Source organism: Phascolarctos cinereus, unplaced genomic scaffold (assembly GCF_003287225.1).
Source record: "Phascolarctos cinereus isolate Bilbo 61053 unplaced genomic scaffold, phaCin_HiC Scaffold_1;HRSCAF=81, whole genome shotgun sequence".
Taxonomy (NCBI): domain Eukaryota; kingdom Metazoa; phylum Chordata; class Mammalia; order Diprotodontia; family Phascolarctidae; genus Phascolarctos; species Phascolarctos cinereus.
The window spans coordinates 100,140,595-100,158,630 of NW_027555514.1; the positions used below are offsets into that span (position 1 = coordinate 100,140,595).

Genomic DNA, 18,036 nt, shown 5'->3' on the forward strand with positions numbered 1-18,036 from the left:
TTCTAATTGCTTTTTCTTTATTGGTGGGGGGGGGGGGAAAGAGGACCTCAAGCTTTATATCCAAAGCGTGGCTCCTTTCCCACCAAATACCCGCTCTACAACGAACACACATAGCACTTAGCCAAGAAAACCTATTTATCCATATCTGTAGTGAAGTCAGAGAAGGTATACATAGGAGAGCATACCAGACAATATAGAGTTCTCCCATTGGTAACAAAGTGACTCAGCTCAACCAAGAGAGAAAGTCTTAGCTCTCATCCAAGGGGAAGTTCCCCAGTCTCTAGTATAGCTGGGCACAGGACATGATGGAGGCTGTTAGAGCCTCTTATATCAGTTTCTTCCCAGAGTCTTTTCCTTCTGCCAACTGAAGTGGAGTTGGCCTCATCCATCTTTTCTCCCAAAGCTGGAAGCAGAAATGCCCACAGAGCCTGCAGGGCCTAAAGCAACTAGAAGCTTGCAGAAGACTGAAGAGACATGAGCTCTCTCTCCTTCTTGCAAACTCTACTCTGCCCCTCATTCAGGGCAGCACATTCATCTCCACCAATAAAGACAGAGTCCCATGCCAATGGGCTTTGAGATTGGGGTTTCCTATGTTATTGCATTTTAAGTTATTTTGTTAAATATTTCACAGTTACAGTTTAATCTGGTTTGGGCTGCCCTCTGGAGTGTTGTGGGCCGCATGAGGCCTGCTGGCCCATGTTCAACACCTCTGAAAAGGATTTAGCTGTAACTGATCTTTAGACCCAAAGTTAGCTCTTTGGGGTTCTCTCTAAAGCTTTAGTCATCAAGTAGCACAGACCAGTCCACAAGAGTTTTCCCACATGTGCAACATTCAGGGAAAGTCACCCAGATAACCAGACTCCCTTGTACCACATTGCTAAGAGCAGATACCTCACCAAGCTTTCTTACTCTCCCTTTTGTCAACACAGTTACCTCTGTAGTCAAGGTATAAAGACTAATTAAACCCAGACACTTTTCTCCTTACATTGATCATTTTCCCTACTTAGATTATTGTGGTAACATTATGTTTCACTTAAAATGTATTGATATTATTTTTAAGTTCCACTGAAAAATGCAGATACTCAAATGTATGAACAAGAACTTAAGAAAAGACAAAAAGGTGAGTATGAAAAATGAAGCAAACAGCCTCCCTCCCCCAATAGGTTGTAAATGATTGTAATATGTCTGTAAGCAAGTATTTGCCTGTTGTTAATCCTACCTCCAAACATATGTACGTTGACATTAATATAGAAACTCCCACATCATTCTTGTTTTCATGATGATTTTTGACTTTAATTTGTATATAGCATAGATTTATTGCTGTTATTATCTTAATTGACAGCTATCAATATGTGTATTGTTTATTTTATCTCTGCTTTCTTCATTCTGTATTACTTCATAAAATGTTCATGTTTCTTTCAGTTATGAAAATTTATCATGTCTTATGGTATTCCATTGTATTAATATACAATAATTTGTCCAGCTGTCCTCAAATTATGTACATTTCATTTGTTTCCAGTTTCTGCTCCTATAAATAATGGTGCTTGACATATTTTTTGATCAGAGAGCTCTTTTCTCTAGCAATAATCTTCTTGGGGGTATAGTCCTAGTATTAGGCTGCCATATGAAAAGGTATGTAGATTTTTGTAATTCTTGTTGCATGATTCCTTATTACTTTCCAAGAAGATTGAACCCTTCATGTTACCAGCTATGCAATAACATACCTCTCTTACCATGCCACGTCAATGTTGAAATGTGTTGTCTTTAATTCTCTTTGCTCATATGAAAGGTGTTAGGTAACATCTCAGAGGTATTTTTTTTAATAAGCATTTTTCTATTAGAAATTTTGAAGGTTTATTCATTTGGTTGTTGTTAATTTGAATTTCTTTTAAGAACTGTAGCATTCTGGGTTTTAAAAGAGAACCTATACACCTTAAGTGGGGAAATAATCAAAATATTTCTATCAGGGTTTGGGCCTCCAGTCCTCAGTGTTCACTGATGTATCCTTATGGTGAAGAAGGGACTTCTGAATACCTGTTGGGTAGATTTGTTTCTTATGAGTCAGGATCTTCTGGAGGCCTTCTCAGAAATGACATTTGTTGAGGTACAGGGTTGTCATGGAGATTCCTAGATTCTGGGACCTTTCACAAAGAGTCAATAATCTGTGCTTTCCTTGATTTGTATTATTTCAGTAGATTTTCCCTCCAGAAGTTCTAGGCATCTAGGGCACGAAGATGAAAATTGGGATTATCCATACAGTAATTGATATTGGTATTTTTTGGGTATAAATTGACCCTCATTTTAGAGTTTTCTCTCTAATGCTTAAAGGAAATCTCATGATATTATTACAGCTTTTCTGACTTTGTTACTTTGTAGATCTTTTTTTCTACTTTTTTTTTTTTATACTTAGAGAAGATGGGACTTCTTATCCCTGAATTAGACTGCTTCTGGCAAAAGCCAAGATCTGAGCTCATGACTTAGGCAGCTAGATGGTGCAGTTGGATTAAAGTACTGCACCTGGACTCAGGAAAACCCCAATTCAGAATTGACCTTCAATGCTTACTGGCTGTGTAACCCTGGGCAAGTCATTTAACCTCTCTGTACCTCAGTTTCCTCATTGTAAAATGGGGATAATAATAACACCTCCTTCCGAGGATTGTTGCCAGGGTAAAAATGAGATGACATTTGTAAAGTGCTTTGCAAACCTTAAAATGCTATGTAAAATGCTGGCAGTTATCACCACTGCTATATATTATCAGGCAACTAGTGCAGAAAACAGATCATGGGGACTGTTCAGAAAAAAGGAAAACTCCCACAAAATTAACAAAAATAAGAGACCAAGGCTGCTTGTTGTGGTGAAACCTTTCTTATTACTTATCTACCTAGGACATGGCTCTGTGTTTATATGCCTGTTAGTCATAAGAAATGGAAAATGAACAGGCTGTAGTTCTTGAGGCTATTTCTCCAGTGGAAGAGGGAAGCAACTAGGCTCTCAGGTTCTGCTCAGATCAAATGAGGAGGAATGGCTCTGCCTCCTGGTGAGACTCCAGAAGCCAAAGATCAGACAAATGATTTGTTGGAGACTAGCCAAATTGAGCCCAGGGATGTGAGCCGTGTCTATCTTGAGAAAAGGATCCCCTAGAGATTTCTTCATGGTTCAACTTACTTGCCATCTCCTATAGTAAAACTTCACTGTTGCACTCAATTATTAATGTTCCTCAGTGTTTTTCTTCAGCTTATCTTAATTTCCTTTTCTTTTTGCATGTTGTTAAATATAGGCTCCTGGAAGACTGAGCTTGTTTTTATTTTTTGTCTGGTAGTAGGAGCCTGTATTGTGCCTTGCACAGAGTATGCACTTACTAAATGCTTATTAAATTTGAAGTGAATAATTTAATTGTAGGTTCCTGGGAAAGACCCATTTGAGAGGAATAGATGGAAGCTGCAACACTGCTAGACTAATGTAATAAAATATGCAGGAGATGATGGGATGAAGGAAACAATAAAAGAATCATTCTTAGGAAGGAGTAGAGGCATCTTTTCTTTATGACAGGAAGGAAAGAGAGAGTGATTTATAATTCTCAGAGATTTTGAGTTATGGATTTCAAGGAATAACCATCTGTGAGATGTCATTCAATTTTTTCAATAAATTGAAGCCAAGGTTATGGAGCCAAGATGGTGGAGTAGAGGGGACATTCTGATGGGGTACTTCAGTTCTTGTGCTTGTACTTGGATCCCAATTTCTCTCTAGTCTCAGAGACACTATCTCTGACAATCATTCCCCAGCCCAAGGACACTGTGCCTAGCAATTATTCATGCATGGGCCCCAGAAAGACCCTTATGTCTCTTCCTGGTGCAGCTACACAAAGCTGGGTGAGAGAGTGCTGGGCTGCCCCCAGCCCTAAGATCATGTCTCTGGAAGCCTCCCAATTCCTTAGTAAGCTTCTGTCTTGTGAAACAGATTTCCTTTGTTGCACAAGACAGAGAGAGAGAGGTGTCTTGCCCAGCCCAAGGAGTTTTGTCTTTGGCTGGCCCAAGGACTCTTCCTCCTGCCAGACTCCAAGATCCATGCCTCTGATATCTCCCTCCCTGTCTGGTATACTCCCTACACTTTCCCATCCATAGCTCCCAAAGACACCTGGACCTTTAGATTACCTAATTGGTATCCCTGGCAATCCTTTCCCATGCCCCTTTCCATATAAATCCTAGCCCTATTCTCAGTCTGTTGCAGGTTCCTTAATAATCCTTGCCTGCTGAAAAGCATAACAATAAATCTTTGCCACCTTGACTTAAAGAATGCTTGAATCTGTGAATTCATTCCAGACGACCCCATCCTGTACTCTGGTCTTTGAGGGGTCTCAGCCTGTCAGACCACAACAATTCCAGCTGCATTCTCCCAACATTGCCCTCCAAAATAACTTCAAAGGAACACATCAATTGAATTCTGGAGATGCACAGGCAAAAAACAGTAAATGTGAGACATTTTTCCAGCCTAAGACAACTTAAGAGGTTGGAGGGAGAGGTCTGTGACCTGAGTAGGACCTGGCCAGGAGCATATCCTATAGCATCACCAGCTCATGGCCTGGGAGACTGCTGCAGAGGCAGTGGAAGTACCAGTGGAAGCGGCTGGGATAGCAGCAGCAGCTTCAGGAGCTCTCATAGCCTAGACATGCTAAGGGGATTGAACCACTGGCCAGAAAGAGATTGCAGGGAACCCTTGTGCTGCCAGGGGGCTCAGGATGCAGTGATGTCTGGCAACATCACTGCCCATTACCTAGATATGGGTAACAGTTCCAGGATGGAGATGAGTGCTTTAGTTGCAAGGGAGTGGCATTCTTCCTCTCACTTTCAGGGCAGAGATAGCATCCCTACTCCTGTTTCTATTTGAATTTGACATCACTGTGTTATAGCATCTGTTAATAGACATGCACTGTGAGGGGAAATAGGAGAGAGAGCAGACTTTTTATTTGAACTTTCCTCAGGCCTTGAGGAGGTGGATGTCACTGGTTGTATCAGCCTGAATCTTCCCCTTTGAGATGCCTTTGGATTGATGGTCTTTGTTGATTTTTCCCTTCTATGCCACAGCTCAGTCCTACTTTCTCCTGTTCTCAATAGTTACCCCCTTGCCACTGATTCTTTCTGGCTTAGTCCTTGATGTCCACACTTCTTTGTCACAGCTAAGTCCTCAATGTCCCTCTCCCACTCTTAACTAGCTCCTGCTGATATACAAGCTCCTTAAGGTATATCTAAGTCTCTCACCCAATCAGAAAAAATTGCACCTATTTGAAATGTCTTTGATTCAAGGCCTTATCCACACTTAGTTCTGATTTAATCTGATTTAATCAGGAAGTGTTCTTACCTAAATAAGGTAATGTGGGATAGGGTAATCAATGGATCATTATTTTGAAAAAAAAATTATTGATTTTTTTTGATCACCTTTTAACAAAGAATTAAAATAAAAATAAAAAGAGTAATAAAGCACTTCCACAAAGGTCACCAATACATTGACCGAATCTGACAATATGTACAATATTCCGTACCTGTAGTATCTCATCTCTGTGAAAAGAGGAGAAAAGTACATCTTTCATTTCTTTTGGGGGGCTAAACTTGGTTAATCTTGTTACCCACTAGTTAGGTTTTTTTTTTTTACAATCTCTCCATTTATATAATGTATATTGTTTTCCTGGTTCTGCTCACTTTACCTTGTATCATTTCCTAGAAATCTTCCTGTGTTCTCTTAATTCTTTCTCCTTGTAGTTTCTTTTGGCACAGTAATATCCTATTACATGTATATGTGTATGTGTTTTTATGTGTCTATGTACATGTATGTATATGTGTATACACACATATACAAATATATACATGTTATATATGTACATATATGTGTATTTATATCTCTATCTATCCACATACATCAGCCATTCCTAAATGATTGTCCTTGGCTTCTAAGTCTCTCTTCTTAGCAAGAACAAATGTTGCTTGGCTCAAGCAGCTTCTGGCCTCATAGGTCCCCTCATGGTGATGATTATACATATGCCATAAGTTATTTTTAGAAGTTTTCTGGAATAAAAGAAAACAAAATAAGGTTTTGCAGCTCTGCAGATCTTGAGAATCACTGTTCTAATTGGCAGAATATATTGCTTTGGCCTAAAAACTTCTGGGTGCTAGTAATAGTTTCCATCTAGTAAAAGGTCCTAGGTTCTAGTAAGGGCTTAGGTTAACTACATTTTCCAATTCAGCTTATCCATCTGCAAAATTTTCCTCTTTGGTAAGTGAGGGGATTGGATTGATCTCCAAAGTCATGTCAGCCTCTCACATTGTATGCTTCTGAAAATGTACATCCTTACTTTTCCCTGATTATGTGGTTTCCTCTCTCAGATGCCTGCCATAGGCTTCTCTAGAAACTCCCCACTTTTTCTCCAGAATATTTTGACAGGGAATTATTCCCCAAATGACCAATGGTCAAAGGATATGAACAGGCAGTTTTCAGATGAAGAAATTAAAGCTATCTATAGTCATATGAAAAATGTTGCAAATCACTATTGATTAGAGAAATGCAAAGCAAAACAACTCTGAGGTCCCACATCATACCTATCAGATTGACTAACATGACAAAACAGGAAAATTATAAATGCTGGAGAAGATATGGGGAAATTGGAACACTAATGCATTGTTGGTGGAGTTGTGAACTGATCCAATCATTCTGGAGAGCCAATTTGGAACTATGCCCAAAGGGCTATAAAAATATGTGTACCCTTTGACCTAGCAATATCACTTCTAGCTCTGTATCCCAAAGAGATCATACAGATGGGAAAAGGACCCACATGTACAAAAATATTTATAGCAGCTCTTTCTGTGGTGGCAATAAATTGGAAATTGAGAGGATGCCCATCAGTTGAGGAATGGCAGAACAAGTTGTGGTATATGAATGTAATGGAATACTATTGTGTTATAAGAAATGATGAGCAAATGGACTTCAGAAAAACTTGGAAAGACTCGAATGAACTGATGCTGAGTGAAGTGAGCAGAATCAGGAGAACATTGTATACAGTAGAAGCTACAATATGCGATGATTAACTTTGATAAACTTATCTCTTCTTAGCAACGCAAGGATCCAAAGCAACTCCAAAGGACTCATGATGGAAAATGCTATCCATATCCAGAAAAAGAACCATGGAGTATGAATGCAGCTCAAAGCATATTATTTGCTCTGTCTCCCTCTCTCTCTCTCTTTTTTGGTTTCTTTTTTCTAGTGGTTTCTCCCATTGGTTCTAATTCTTCTTTACAACATGACTAATGTGAAAATAGGATCAATATGAATGTATGTGTAGAGCTTATATCAAATTGCACACCACCTTGGGGGGGAGGGAGGGGAGAGATGAGGAGAAAATTTGGAACTAAAAATCTTAAGGAAGTGAATGTTAAAAACTAAAAATTAATTTATAAATTAAAAAAAATAATATTTTGACAGTAGTTGCTAGGATAAGATTTTGGAGATTTAAAGCCATTTCAAGTTTGCTACTATTGGGTAGAAGTGCTTTTATTGCTGTGTCTGGGATTTCAAAGGTAGCTTCTGGGACTCTGCTCATACTTTTGGGGCCGTGAGTATGATTAGCAAACGGGAGCATCAGACTGTAATTTCCTCATATACCACCACCTAGTTGAGATGTGGCCAGTTGGTACTATTCTCTTGGGTGTATTTGGGAAAGGGAGCTGCTTGGCAAGTGACCTGAGTCAAGTCAGGCTGGGGTGGGATGAGTCCTGAATGTTCCAGGATTTCCTAGAGTAAATGTTCTGTCCTCCTTAAAAGATTCTCTCTCAGACCAGTTCCAGCTGCACCCAGGGATATTAACATACATCCTAGTTTCTAGTTTGAACAAACCACTGATTTATTTGCCCTCTGAGAGCTCTGATCCAGAGACACAAACAATAGTCTTTTCTGGGAAGCACTGGTGGGAATAGGATCCTTGCTTGATTTGCATCCCCAGGACTCATGTGAGTCCTTCTGGGATGTAGAGTAAACAAATGCTATCTTCCTCTCCTCCTGTCTCAATCATCTCTACTAATTGGCCCAATAAGACCTGCAGTCAGAAAGAACAACACCCTGCCAGAATTCGCTTAACATCAGTAGGGTTTTTCTATTGCCATTATAAAGCAAACCAAATGGCTAATTCATTTACTGAGAACATAAAGACATAAGACTGACATCCTGGGTTAGATCTACTATCCACCCAGCCCCATTTTCTTTGTCTTCATTGCTGATCAGTCATTTTTCAGTCCTGTTGGACTATTTTTGACCCCATTTGAGGTTTTCTTGGCAAAGATCCTAGAGTGGTTTGCCATTTCCTTCTCCAGCTCATTTCTACAGATGAGGAAACTGAGGCAAACAGGGCTAAGTGACTTGCCCAGGGTCACACAACTAGTATCTGAGGACAGATTTACACTCAGGAAGATTTGTCTTCATGACTCCAGGCCCAGTGCTCTATTCACTGTGCCACCTAGCTGCCCCTTTCTTTGTCTAGTTAAGGTAAAAAAGGAATGGAGAACAGAATCAATAGATTCAAAGCCTAATGTTATACACCATTCCATTAGCCCTAATTTCCTTTCAAAACCTACCATTTCTTTATTTTTTGCAAATGATCGAGTCTTCTCCAGGTGACACCTAATTAATTCTTTTCTCTAAATCTCCCTGGCTGTTTTCATCCATCCTTAGTCACTGTTATTCAGATGGTAGTTGTGTGGGTTGAAAAGCAGAGACCAATTAGAAGGCTACTAAGTCAAGGTGGGAGATCTCAAGGATGAAGACCTAAACATAGATGCCTCCTAGATCTCCCTCTCTTGTCTCTGTCTTTGTTTGTCTGTTTCTCCATTGCCTTTGGGAGGCATTTCTAAATACCTCTGTGGATGTATACACCTGGATGTCCTTCCAGGGCCTCCAACACAGTAGGTCCAAATCACCTAGTTTGGAAACCTGAATTATTTGACTAGTCTTTCCACTTTACACTCTGTCCCTGCTGACAAGTCCTGACAATTCTCCCTCCACAGCATCTCTCACACCCATTACAGGCTCTCTACTCACACTGCCTACCTTGGCTCAGGTCTTCAATGCTCTAATCTTGGCTTAATAGTCTTCTAGCTGGTCTCCCTGCCCCTAGGGTCATCCCTTTCCAAGTCATTCTTTACACAGCTGCCAAAATACCCTTCCCAATGCATTGTTCTGACCATGTGACTCTCTTACTCAAAAACCTTCATGTTTTTGGAAGGAAGAGCTGGACCTGGAGTCAACAAAACCTTAGTTTGAATCCTTCCTCAGGCAGTTACTACATTTTTGATTCTGGGAAAGCAATTTTAGCTCTTTCAGTTTCACTTTCCTCCTTTATAAAATATGGATAATGATAGCATCTAGCTCATAAGTCTGTGAGGCTCAAATACAACTTACATACAGTACTTTGTAAACCTGAAAGCAGTATATAAATGTTAGCATTGATACTGATATTGATTATTATCCAAAAGATAAAATGAAGACTCTTATTTGGCATATAAATCCCTCCATGATCTGGCTCCAACCTACCCCTCTAACCTAATTTCAAGTACTCTGCTCCAGCCAAAGTGGACTATTTACCATTATTTCCTCCTCTCATCGTGTCCTTTGTCACCACTGTGCATTTATGTAGGCCATTCTCTGCACCCATGGCAAGCTTCCTTCACATCTTTTCATCCTTCAACGATAACTTCAAGCTTCACTTTCACCACTTTAGATGAAGCTTTCTCTTGCTCTCACACCAAGAATAGTAGCTCATATTTATACAGCACATTAGGTTCTGATCCTTGTAACTCTGTAAGGTAAGTGCTATTATTATCCCCATTTTATAGGTGAGGAAATTGAGGAAAGTACAGTTTTAAGTGACTTACCCAGGATCACACCACTAGTAGACCTGAATGTAGAACTACATCCACTGAACCCTTTAGCTGGAAAGAAAGAGAGGGAGAGGGATAGAGAGAGAGAGAGATACTTTCCTCAACAAATCTTAGATCGCCTTTTCCAGATCTCTCTTCTGTCCGTATCATAACACATAACTTGTGTGTTTACGTTCTGCCTTCCTCCTCCTCTCTCACTAGGATGTAATTTCCTTGTCAGGAGGGCCTATGTTAGTCTTTTATCTTTACCTATATTGGTGTTTTTTTTTAAATTAAATTTATGAAATAAAACAAGCCTTTGCATAACACAGTACAATAAAAAAGATGATTGCCCATGAAACTGCAAATCTGTTATGCACAATTTGCTATTCTTTTCAAATATAAAAGAAAATTATCATGTAAAGTTGCAGGGGAACTTTTTTTCACTAACTCCACAGAAGAACAGATACAAAATGAAAAATACATGACACATCAGACAGTGACAGGCACACAAATGTGAACCCCAATGGGGAGTTTATTTGGTTGAAACAATGAAGGTTGGGGCCCTCCCTAAGGCACTTGTGAGTGGTAGGAATAGGACAATCCCAGGACTGCAAGTTCAGGATACCATGCCACATATCCCCCAAACTTGAAAATATGGGAATGCAGAGCACCAGCACCCTGGATTCCATGATGGGGGTGTTGTGGGGAGGAAGGGTCTGGCTCCTAGGGTTGGGCAGCTCCTCTTCTTCTATAAGTGCTCAGAGTTTGCCTTTCATAGTGCTGGGCACTGGGCCCTGCCACTGTTCTCCTGGAAGGAAAAAACCAGGTACCTTCTACACACAGTCCTAAAGGAAGAGAGCATCTGCGGCCTAGGCAAGTGTGCTATCCACTATTCTCTTCCCTTACCCCTTTTCTTGCCCACAAGGACCCAGAGAATTCTGGAAAGGGGCCATTCTTGGTTTAAGGAGAAGATGATTTCTCCTTATCTTCTACAATATACATGGTTTCCTTACAACAGAGATTGCTTCCACTTTTTAAGACAGAGCCTGTTCCCATTTGAAGTGTCCAGTACAAGGCTCTGCCTCTTGGAAACTTAATGAAAATTTATTGCTCAAGAATGCTTGCTTCCTCTAACCTCTTACTCAGTGGTAAGCTTGGAAGGTACACAGGGCTGTGGGATAAGGAACATCTTAACAATGGTAAGGCAAAGTGTCTCCAACTCACCTAGCAGGTGGGCCAGCAGTTCAATCCTGTCAGAGCCAAAGAGCATGTGGAATTGGTTATCCAAATGGACCACTATGATGGGAAGCCCAAAGGCCTGGAAAAAGAGTGAACACAGTACAATACAGAAAAGACAAAGAAGAGGACAGTGGGGTGCGGGAGTCAACATTGACTTAAGATTGGTGAAGGGAAGTGGGGCTAAAGGGCCCAGTATCAATGCAGATGGCAAAGGATCACACAGGAAATAGGCAGGAGAGTCTCTGTCTTTCTGTCTCTTAACATTGGTACCTTTCTATCTCCTCCCTTCTATCCCTATCTATTTCCTTAATTTTCTTTCTTCCTATGGGTTTAAGATGGCTGAGACTGGTGGGAAATGGCAAAGTGCCATGTTGGGAGGTAGGCCTATGAGAAGAAATTTGAAGATACATTGGAGCTCCTTCAAGGACCATGGGTTGAGTGCTGAGGCAAGTGGTGGGGGGAGGGAAGGGCTCCTCACCCCATAATTGCAGGCTGCTTCTGTCGTCTCTTTTAGACTGTTCTTCACTTTGTCAGTTGAACACTTTTCCAGTAGACTCTTAGCCTGTTCTTTAGAAAGTCCTGCTTTCTCTGCAGCCTATGGAAGTGAGGTAGGCAACAGACCACAGTTGAGTTGGAGTGGGAGGTTAACCTCTAGATCTGAACTCCTCCTGGTTAGTGACCCCAAGAGTAAACAGTATATATTTCTGACTTTGTCTATGAAGATTGCTAACATCATGACTATTACCTTGACCTTGACTTTGGATCTTCATAGGACTTAAGAGAACATCTAGTCCAACTCTATCTTTTGACAGACAACAAAACTAAGATCCAGAAATGGAAAGTAATTTGCCCAAGGCCAAAGACTTTGTCACAAAGGTCTCCCAACTCCTAGTTCAGGATCATTTTGTCTATTATTCTGTTTATGTATTCATTTATTTATTTTCTAATAGCCTTTGCTGTCCCCTTCTTTGCTCCCTTTCAGTCCAAGAGTCCTCAAACTTTAGAGGAATGACTTTTCATTTTCCTGAAGTCTTGAGATAATAAAGGTGCTGAGTGGAACATGGAGCAAGGGAGGGGCTACATTCACTTTCCTATGGGGAATCTTGAAAACCTTAGAGAAGAGGGCAAGGTAATGAGGCACAGAAGCAACTGACCTGGTCTATAAAGCCTGGTCTATAAAGCCAGGTAGCCCTTGCTATACAGTCCCTGATCCTTTCTACTCTAAGCCCAGAGCTATTAAGAAATGATCAAGACACATGCTTAACAATGCCTAATATTAGCAAATGGTAACAGTGGTCAAATGAGAAGGATGCTCTACTAGGAATGAGTTCACTGCGTTGGAATCCTGCTTCTCCCACTTACTAGCTATGGAACTCAGGCCAAGGCATTTGACTGCGCAGAACCACAGTTCCCTCATCTGAAAATGGGGATAACATTCGTGGAATTGTTTTTGAGGAAAGTGCTTGTAAACCTTAAAGCTCTATATACCTTCGAGTTTGACTCAGTCTGATTAAGGATTGGCTTCTTATTTCACTTCAATGAATACAATGTGTTGTTTAGGCTTGCCTTATGAAAGCTTGCATTCCCCTCTTTATGGCCAAAGAAAGATTAATGTTTTGAGTTATTCTTGTTTGTCTTTCAGTTCAGGAAATAACACAAATTTTAGCCCTTTGGTTTCTTGTGGTATCACCTCCAGCTTTTTCATGTACCAGGAAGGTTCTTAGAACTCCTAACACAACGAGCTTCCCCTCCTGTAAGGTACTGCTGGATGTCCTCTCTCTCCTTGTCCGACTGTTCCTATACACTCCACTGCCTTTCTCCCCTTTTTTTACTACTGTCATTGTTGTTGTTTGTCCTTCAGTGTCACAGGGAAGGTGATGCCTTGACTTGCAAGCAAATTGGATTTCAGGGAGGCAGGACTGTGCAAAGTCACTGTCTCCTCCAGAGCCAGATCAGGATGGCTGGAGATGGCCCTGGATGCAATGGGAGACCTTGGCCTTTTTAAGCTAAGGGCTTTCCCAGGTCTCAGTTTGTCTGACTCAATACCCATTCCATAATTAAGGCTAGGTAAGAAATGAAGCAAAAAGTGGCCTTTTTCACTTACTCAAAATACAAAGAAACAAACAAAATCAATCTGGGAGGGGAAGACCCTCAGGGTTCCTGGCCAGAACAGAAACAATTGCTATTTACACTCACTCCAAGGCAACAAAACCCAAACAATGACCACTCAGGCTTGGGTTGGGGCCCACGATTGGCCAGTCAGTGAGAATCTGACCACTGAAGTCTCCTTTCAGATACATGTGATCCCTTCCTGTTTCACCAGACAGAGATTTTGCTGCCCACGCCCTTCTGCTCCCTATCTGCCAGTCACCTGTACCTTGATTCCTGGAGACCTTATTGCCCCAGAGCACAGTGCTATGTTTCACTCAAGAATGATGTTCATTTGTAATGATGATGATGATAACTAACATTTACATAGCATTTACTATGTGTCAAGTGCTTTACCTTATTACCTCATTTGATTCTTACAACAACTCTGGGAGGCAGATGCTTATTGGTCTGCCCACTTTACAGCTGAGGCAAACATAAGGTAAGTGACTTGCCCAGGGTCACTCAGCTAGTAAGTGTCTGAGGCCAAATTTGTACTCTGGTCTTCCTAATTCTAGACCTGGTACTCTACCTACTGTGCCACTTAGCTGCCTCTCAGACTTCAGTTAGGGGAAATAAGAATACAGTTGGGATACTCACAGCCAGGATGCTCTGGGGTTCAGTGATATCTTCATCCTAGGCATAAAGGATAGAATAAAGTTCGGGAAGGGAGATAAGTCCTGGACAGGCAATATAGGGGAGATATATGGCTGTGGATATAGGGGTAGGGAAAATATTGGTGCTAATGTAGCTCAATCTGATGGACTACTGTAAACACAAATAGTTAGAGGAATCCAGCCTCCTTTTTGATAGAGTAGCTGACTCTATGTAGAGGACAGGGGATTAGAAAATCTAATCCAGGAGTTAGATTCCTGAATAAATTGTGGTATATAAATTTAAAGGAAAACTAGTTTTTGTAAGAAAGGAGGAAAAAGATGGTTTAAAAAGCAACATGGAATGATTTCTAGGAACTTATACAGAATGAAGTAAGCAGAACCATAAGAATTACTTATATTAAGAATGAAAAATTCTCACACTTAACAACTCTGATGAACTTAATATTTTTTCTAATTGCAGAGGACTGATAAAGAGTGCTGCATACTTTATAAAAAAAGATGATCAACTAATATTTAGAGTATGAAATGCATTTTTTAGACATGACTAACATGAGAGTTTATTTAAATGTATTTAATTAATGAAAGAGTTCTATAATTTGTTCTTTTCTTTTTCTTTTTCAATGGATGGGGTACATAGAAGGGAGGGAAAAAAAGTATGGCTGATAATTATTTTGTAAAATAAACTCTGAACAAGGCAATGACCAACCTGAGTACTGACAGTACAGAATAATGTCTACACTTGTAGCCAGAGAGGTGATGGACTGAGGGTGCAGAATGTCACATGTGTTTTTTGGGTAATTGCCACTCCAGGAATTTGTTTTGCTTGACTATGCTTGTTTGTTACAAGGGATTTTATTTATTTATTTATCTCTCTAGTAAGACAGGGGTAAAGGGGGAAAGAAAATAGATTTTTGACAATTGAAAAAAATTAAAAAAAAGAAACTCACTCGTGACCAGACACGCATCCACAACTCTCGAGACACTCTCTCTAACATCTCAGGGTTCTCCAGGTTGACAGCAGTAAGGAATCGCATGGCAGTCAGGCTCCCTGAGGGAAAGAAGCCAGAGAAGGTAACAACAATAACAACACCAATAACAACAATAACAATCGCCTGGATTTATACATCACTCTAAGATCTGCAAAGTGCACCGGAACTCACATGAGGTAGGTATAGTGGGTATTATTATCCCCATTTTACAGATGAAGAAACTGAGGCTTAGAATAGTCAAGTGATTTGCCCATGGTCACATGCCTAGCACATATTAAGGGGAAGGATTTGAACCTAGGTTTCACTGGATTTTCAGTCTAGAACCAGTTCTGGTATTATATAGTTCCTTCTATTGCATAGAGATAGATGGATCTCTGTGGCTTCTCCACTGACTGCACACCCTCTTCCTCTGGGTCCTCCTCCTGCCAAATCAATTTTTCCTGTTTTCCCCCATCCATTATATGCCAAAACTTCTATTTTCCCCATTTCCTCTGTATTTTCCAACAATTCCTTAGAGTCCTGATTGTCTAGAACATTCTGTCTATACCCTTCAGTAGATCCTATAGTCCTTTTGCTCAACTTTAGTAACCTCAGACTCTTATCTTATCAATATTTCTTCATCCTAACTTCCCTGCCCTGCTATACCTCATCTTCATACCCTTCTTCCCCTCTTCTTCACTCTCCCACACCCACCTTTTTCTAATATGACAGAGCGGAAATCCTTGGGTGCCTGGAGAGGAACCTGGTAAAACTTCCTTAGGTGCTGGAGGTCCATGAACATGTATTTGCCCTTTTGGGGTAGCAAAGCAGGTGGTTTGTTCCCTGTGGATGAGTCATTCAATTCATTTCTGTAAACATTTATTAAATACCTACTAAATACAAGGTATTGTGCTTGGATGTGGAGGTACAAAGGTGGTACAAAGTCAAAATAAATATAGTTCTTGACCTCAAGGAATTTGTTTTCTTTTCCTTTTTTTTTAAAGGCAATTGGGGTTAAGTGACTTGCCCAGGGTCACACAGCTAGTAAGTATCAAGTGTTTGGTCTGAGACTGGATTTGAATTCAGGTCCTCCTAATGTCAGGGCCAGTGCTCTATCCACTGCGCTACCTAACTGCCCCAGGAATTTCTGTTTTCTTAGGTCACTGAGTTCTTTGGTGAGAAAACTCCTTAAATCTAATAGGTTGGGGATTTAGAAGGAAACAAGGGAGAAACTTGATGACAGCAATGTAAGAACTTAATTTGGGGCAGCTTCTTAGTAAAACCCCTCCCTGAGCATTCACTCATTCTGACTACATTCCCTTCCATGGAATACTTCCCTACCACTGCTCTTCATGATCCCTGCGATTAAGCTTGGGCGCAGATGAAGGTTGATGTTCCAGATGTTCTGATATCGACACAGGACCTGCCAGGGAGATAACAATGATTTTGGACCCACTGTGCATAAGTGTTCAGGGCTGTGCAGTGGGTAGTGGTGGAGTTCATAAAGATGTGAATTTTTCTGAATCACTGATAACTGGGCAAGTGACCAAGGTTGAGGAATCTGTTGGCTCAGGTTGGGATCATTTGTCTAGCTGGGGCTGTGGGATCTTATCCCAGCTGTCAGGGGGCTGGGAAACAATCTCCCCACAGGAGTCAGGGGCTGACTTACACCTCACCAGTCTTCAGGGCTGGAGTACCCAAGAGGTTAGTTCAGTTTGGGATCAAAATCCCTTTCCTCTAACGATTTTTCCTTTCCTCCCCAGAGGGGTAGAAATAGTGGTGGGGGGGAAAGAAGGCAGAACCTGAGTGTCTGGGTAAGAAAGTTGAGACAAAGAATTGTTGTGGAGAGTGTTGGGGGATCCTAATTTCTGCTAGTGGAATTTTCTTTTATCTTTTTCTTTCTGTAGAGCAGGAGAAATAAACAAGGTCCATTTGATTCCCAGGGGCAGCGCTCATCCAGTAACCTTCAGCACTGATCCGCCTCCCCCAGTCTCCCAATCACCAACCCAGCTGCCCTAGTAGCCGGAAGTCGGTCGTTTTTACCTTTGCTCCAGTGCCCTCCCCTTGTGTCCTAAGCGTCAGGCCCCTCTTCAAATGCCCCATCTACCAGTGGGTGTCGGTTCCTGCAGTGGGACCCCCACAGCTTCCCTGAACCAGTCACCTCAAAGCCCAGCCAGGAATATGGGGAGAGCACATCGTAGAACAACTCCAGCTTCCTAGGCAAGCTCGTCATGGTCTCGGTCCTGGGGAGAAGCGGGACTGCTGTGCTGCAGCTGAGACAGATTCTGTTTTTGTTTTTGTTTTTTTTGAAAGGTGCTTTCTGTTTCTCCTTAAACTCAATAGGCTCTGGGCGGGATCCGCCCCAGCAGAGCTGTAGTGGTCGGGAGAGGGGGAGGGTGCTCAAGCCTGGGGGCTGAGGCCTTGGAGGAGGAGCCACGTTGGTCCTTTGCTGGGCTCTTGCTGCCTCCGTGTGGCCACCCCGGGTGCCACTATGCGAAGTTTACCAGAAGGCCAGATAGATGTGCTTCTGCAGTTTGGAGGAAGCATCTGTGCATACTGCCCGCTGGACACTGGGGGGAGCTGCCTCTCAGCTCTGTGATGGAGCCCAGGGAGATTGTTTACAGTGGCCTTGACAGCAACTCTCTTCCTTGCATATCAGCAAAGGTCTGTTAAGTCTTACAGTATTCAAGGCATTTTACAAAGCCTTGGGAGAGCAACAGGGATTTGTTTCAAATGCCACTCTTTAAGGTGCTCAGAATGTAATGAGCAAAAAAAAGCAGAAACATAATTTTATAGGACAAAGAGTGAGATAAGTGCAAAGAGAAGGGCAGTTTAAGTGTTACAGGGAATCAATCAAGATTTATGAAGCACCTACTATATACCAGCACTGTAAGTGCTGAAGATATAAAAAGAGGCAATAGAGTCCCTGTCCTCAAAAGCTTACAATCTAATCTAATATAGAGGAGATAATTTTTTTTCATGTGGAGGGAATTTAGGGGAAAATTCCTTAGAGCACTTGGATTACAATTTGGGCCTTGAAGAAAGGATGAGACTTCAAAATATCAAGATTGGAAACAGCAGATGGCAGGTGTGAAAAGGGCACTGAGTCCATTTTAGGCATGACAGCCTGGGGAAAAGGCAGGGAGATGAGAGGAAGCAGGATGAAA

The 18,036-nt window shown here is 41.3% G+C and overlaps 2 protein-coding genes across 7 annotated transcripts in view; both read right to left on the bottom strand.

Annotated features, from left to right (window-relative positions):
- The window catches only part of LOC110216226 (glutathione S-transferase kappa 1-like), a 35,815-nt gene extending 18,836 nt beyond the window's left edge, over positions 1 to 16,979 (bottom strand). Inside the window, exon 1 of the mRNA XM_078153190.1 lies at positions 16,913 to 16,979. The gene's annotated coding sequence lies outside the window, so the exon portion shown is untranslated. The remainder of the gene's footprint in view (positions 1 to 16,912) is intronic.
- GSTK1 (glutathione S-transferase kappa 1) lies at positions 1,292 to 17,268 on the bottom strand. Of its 6 annotated transcripts, none has more exons than XR_013486137.1 (10): positions 17,031 to 17,266; positions 16,211 to 16,292; positions 15,584 to 15,712; positions 14,849 to 14,949; positions 13,885 to 13,920; positions 11,615 to 11,731; positions 11,122 to 11,215; positions 9,910 to 9,966; positions 9,620 to 9,833; positions 1,292 to 2,221 (listed from the first exon to the last, which is right to left on the bottom strand). XR_013486137.1 is itself a non-coding variant. In XM_020998005.2 (9 exons), the coding sequence occupies exons 1-9, from the start codon at positions 17,100 to 17,102 to the stop codon at positions 6,047 to 6,049; spliced, it is 699 nt and encodes a 232-aa protein (XP_020853664.1). In that variant the 5' UTR covers positions 17,103 to 17,265; the 3' UTR covers positions 4,941 to 6,046. The 6 variants fall into 6 exon arrangements, 3 of the variants coding, with proteins under 3 accessions (XP_020853664.1, XP_020853667.1, XP_020853666.1); XR_002326707.2 differs by lacking the exon at positions 1,292 to 2,221 and adding an exon at positions 4,941 to 6,057; XR_002326708.2 differs by lacking the exons at positions 1,292 to 2,221; positions 16,211 to 16,292 and adding an exon at positions 4,941 to 6,057 and having other exon boundaries at positions 17,031 to 17,268.
- Between the last annotated feature and the right edge of the window lie 768 nt (positions 17,269 to 18,036).